Here is a 5,000-nt window from a genome sequence, read left to right on the forward strand (position 1 = left end):
GCACACTGGCACAGCTACACAAACACACACACACAGGTTACCTCTTCTCTCCCCTCTACGAGCCATTTGCCAGCCTCGTAGAAGCAATAAACTGTTTCTCCAGCAAACTAATCTGCATTTATTTTCACACGGGGTCCCTCAGAGTTGAGACTAAATGTTTCAGAGAACAACTCCAAAAGCTGGGAGAGCGTGAGGCAGAGGGAGAGACAGAAGAAGAGGTAGAGGCAGATGGAGAGAGAGAAGAAGAGGGAGAGAGAGATGGAGAGACAGACATGCAGAGAGGGGAATGAGGGCAATAGAACAGCGGTGGAAAGAGCTGGGAGAAGGACAGAGAGAAAGAGACAAGTTTTATTAATTTAGGTTTATGTCATTTTGGCTTAACACCATGCCAACACCTAGAGCTATTCTCATAGTGAGGGGGAAAGAGAGAGGGGGAAGGAGGGAGAGAGAGAGAGAAAGAAAGTTAGAGAAGTGAAGGCGTAACAGAAACAGTGTTAAAGTAAAAACAGAGTGAGAAGCTTATAAATGAAGGCTGAATGCACACAACCCACCCCCAACACCCACACCATGTGACTGGGGTGCTAGGGTGTTATTGGTCTTATTTTGGTGGAGGGATGGGGTGGGGCAGAGGCCTCCCCTTAGTCAGGCCTGCACCTTCATCAGGCCACAGCCGCACCAGGCCAACATCCAGATCAGGCCACACCCACACCAAACCACACCTTTATCAGGCCAACATTCACATCAGGCCACACCTTCATCAGTCCACACCCACACCAGGCCACACCTTCATCAGGCCAACATTCACATCAGGTCACACACTCATCAGGCCACACGTCCATCAGACCACACCTCCATCAGACCACACGTCCATCAGACCACACGTCCATCAGACCACACGTCCATCAGACCACACCTCCATCAGACCACACTTCCATCAGACCACACCTCCATCAGACCACACCTCCATCAGACCACACCTCCATCAGACCACACCTTCATCAGGCCACACCTTCATCAGGCCACACCTCCATCAGGCCACACCTTCATCAGGCCACACCTTCATCAGGCCACACCCTCATAAGGCCACACCCTCATCAGGCCACACCCTCATCAGGCCACACCCTCATCAGGCCAAACCTTCATCAGGCCACACCTCCATCAGAGCACACCTCCATCAGGCCAGACGAAAACCTGGCCACAGCACAGACTGGACATGGGTTTCAAAAAGTGTCAAGAGCTGATAGAACTCATGTTTGACCTGCTGATAGTCATCCCTCCAACTCCACTTTGGATAAGCTACAACCACGTTGGCAGTGGTGCTAGTCATGTGACCCACCTGGTACGTTCCGATGCCAATGTGTTTGGGGTCGATTTTCACCAGCTCTGCCAGTGGGTCCTGAACTCGCCTCCCAATAGACACTGGGAAGACAAAAATACACACACACACTTAATTTTTTTCTGAAAACATACACACCTTAATTCACAGGCTATCTTACATAACACTGTACAGCTGAAGATACAGTTAATTACTGCCATACACAATAGCTAGAAACATGATGATGAGTGCATGATGCCTACAGTGAAAGTGAGAAGGAACAGGGTGAGAACAGAGTGAATAGATGAGTGAGAGTGACACAGGAACACAGACGAGTAGAGTAGAGTAGAGTAGAGTAGAGTAGAGTAGAGTAGAGTAGAGTAATACATCTATGGTTGTGGTCAGACACAGAAATCACACATGCAAACACACTTGCACTCACACGCGAACACATAAGCAAGCACACACACGCACGCACACGCAAACACACACGCTCGACAAGCAAACATACGCACACGCAATAGGCAGGTTGTTTGTCCAGAGGGTGAAATTACTTACTAATAAACTCTATAATATGAATGATTTAAGCACACGCACACAGAATGGATATTAGATTTAGTGGGAGGGTGGAGCTGCCTTGGGGCAACCCCCTCCTGTCTAGCCAATAGAAATGTATTTGTTAATTTATTATGCAAATGAGCCCTACAGTCCCCAAGCAATTACAACTCCTGCACCTGCATCTGGGTCCTACACATTGACACACACACACACACACACACACACACACACACACACACACACACACACACACACACACACACACACACACACACACACACACACCCATTGTTGTAGTGCATTGTTATTTTTTTTTTGTACAGTCATTCAACTTTTGCATGTGCATGGCAGCGTATAACTTTGAACTGAATAGAATCTAAGTGAACGGAATGAAAAAGGATGGAATGCACTAGTATTGTGAGAGGAGTCCGTGAGACAGAAGAAAAGAGGCCTAAGGTTTAGACCTGCGCTGGAGGTAAGTGTGGAGGTAACCCTGAGTGGGGAGCCGGGCTCTACACGGCCTGAGCTGAAACATCATCCCTGTCCAAATGTTATTACAGGCCGCAGTTTCCCACACAATCCAGCCAGGGATGCACAGAGAGACATAGAAAGAGAGGGGGGGGAGAGAGAGAAATAAAGAAAGAAAAGAAGAACGAGAGAGAGAGCGAGTGAGAGAAAGAAAATGAGGATGACAAAAGGGGGGAAGACAGGGGCACCACCTGTATTCACTCTCTTCAATCTATACCACCAGCAGCCAAACCACCCCAATATTATGAACCAACTTCAAACCGCCGAAGCTCTCACTGATATCTCCTTCACAACCGACAAACCACTAATTGCTGGAAGTCTATCCCTACTGGCTATAAGTGAAAAAGCAAACGTCACTTTGGGGATGCGTGAAATCAAAAGGATGTTTGTGTTTACGTTGCGTTTCCTCATTCACTCCATTTTTTATTATTGTCTGCAGTGCATTCTGGAAGGCCCCTTGGGCTCAGGCCATAGGCATATAAATAGCATTCTTTATTATTATCGTTGTTGCTGTTGTTTATATCTGCTATAATATAAATAGCATTCTTTATTATTGTTGTTGCTGTTGTTTATATCGCTTATTATTTCATGATCTTCACTGCAGAGTTTTATCAGCCCCTAGCTGCCCATCCGACAACGCTGAATGAAATAAAGATGAGGAACGTCTGCAATTAACAATTAACCTGATTCACTTGACTATTAATTAGCAACATGAGTTCCCTGAAGACAATCAGTCTCTGAAGCCAAAAGCCTCAGAAAACAGTCCACTACTTCATGCTCTACAAGCAGAACATTTTCACAGACACACACAGACACAGACACAGACACAGACACACACAGACACAGACAATCACAAATACTATGGTATAAAAATATGCTGGCGATATATGGAATTCTATTCTTATCATCTGAATCGAAGTCAATGAAAATGAAAAACAATCTTCACTAAACTGGACCACTCCCCTCCTCTCCATATGTGTGAGGCATTGCACTAACCCATCTCCAGCAGCAGAGAGTGCACCCACAGAGCAGCCTACACACCATACACTTCGCCTGGGTCATACTGACACCCACAGAGCAGCCTACACACCATACACTTCGCCTGGGTCATACTGACACCCACAGAGCAGCCTACACACCATACACTTCGCCTGGGTCATACTGACACCCACAGAGCAGCCTACACACCATACACTTCACCTGGGTCATACTGACACCCACAGAGCAGCCTACACACCATACACTTCGCCTGGGTCATACTGACACCCACAGAGGAGCCTACACACCATACACTTCGCCTGGGTCATACCGACACCCACAGAGCAGCCTACACACCATACACTTCACCTGGGTCATACTGACACACAAAGAGCAGCCTACACACCATACACTTCACCTGGGTCATACTGACACACAAAGAGCAGCCTACACACCATACACTTCGCTTGTGTCATACCGACACCCACAGGGTCACAGTGCTCCATTTGATTTATCATTTCCAACACAGATTACTGCAAAATGTCAAACAATAGTCTATTTTAGCAAACTACAGGGGGAAAAAAAACACTTTTCTTGAAAGATAAACACCCCCCTCACTCTCTCTCACACACACACACACACACACACACACACACACACACACACACACACACACACACACACACACACACACACACACACACACACACACACAAAGAAACACTTCAATTTCTCATGCCTTTTTGTTATGGATAGATGCAGTGTCTTCCAGCTTGCTCTAGTTTAACCAGCAGGGAAATTTATGGAGGCTCTCTATTCTGATTTATTGTTTTTATAGAGGAAGTCTGGAATGATTCTCAGATCCTGTTTTTGAGCGCTTTTGAGCACTTTCCAGACTTTTCAGGCTGCTTTCAGGCCTCTCGCGTTCGGGGAGCTTACTACCCAACAGGCCGAGGAGGCGCGGAGGACGCGCAAGAGCGTCTGTGTGTGTGGTCCTGCGACAAAAAGTTGGATGCAGACAAGTCCGATTTCACAAGAAACCTGATGACTACAACAGACCTGAAAGCCCAAAACAATTCACACACACTCAATATAAAAAACATTCACACACAAATACATACACACACACATACATACACACACCCATACCCACACACACACACACACACAGAAAGACAAAACACACACACACACACACACACACACAGATGCTAGGTCTCGTCTTTGCCACCATCATGTCTTTCAGTAGCTGGTATTTGAGTGAGCAGAGACAGGCTAGCAGAAGAGCTGGAGGGTGACTTTACAGGAGACTCTGCTGCCTGGCTGAAGTTACTGACCTTACAATCAAAGTGGCTCTGTGGATCTAGTGACTGTGTGCATGGTGGAGACTTCAGTGAGTGTGCGACTTAGGAGAGAGAGAGAGAGAGAGAGAGAGAGAGAGAGAGAGAGAGAGAGAGAGAGAGAGAGAGAGAGAGAGAAACAGAGACAGACAGAGAGGAATTGAAAGAGTGAAGAGATGGGACAGACTGGTAGAGATGAGGGAGAAGAGTCTCGACAGACTGAAAGGGCAGAGCAGGGAAGAGGAGTTGGCTCAGGGAGCGGAGAGATGCTCAGGCAGGCA

General features: G+C 47.0%; 1 protein-coding gene across 1 annotated transcript in view; it reads right to left on the reverse strand.

The window, feature by feature from the left end:
- srbd1 (S1 RNA binding domain 1) overlaps window positions 1–5,000 on the reverse strand; it is a gene marked incomplete at its 5' end in the record, with an annotated part of 85,978 nt that overhangs the window by 37,931 nt on the left and 43,047 nt on the right. Inside the window, one exon of the mRNA XM_080849137.1 lies at window positions 1,337–1,419. Coding sequence (XP_080705263.1) covers window positions 1,337–1,419 — 83 coding nt within the window. The remainder of the gene's footprint in view (window positions 1–1,336; window positions 1,420–5,000) is intronic.

The sequence above is a fragment of the Sprattus sprattus genome (genome assembly GCF_963457725.1).
Source record: "Sprattus sprattus genome assembly, chromosome: 12".
NCBI classification, from domain to species: Eukaryota; Metazoa; Chordata; class Actinopteri; order Clupeiformes; family Clupeidae; genus Sprattus; species Sprattus sprattus.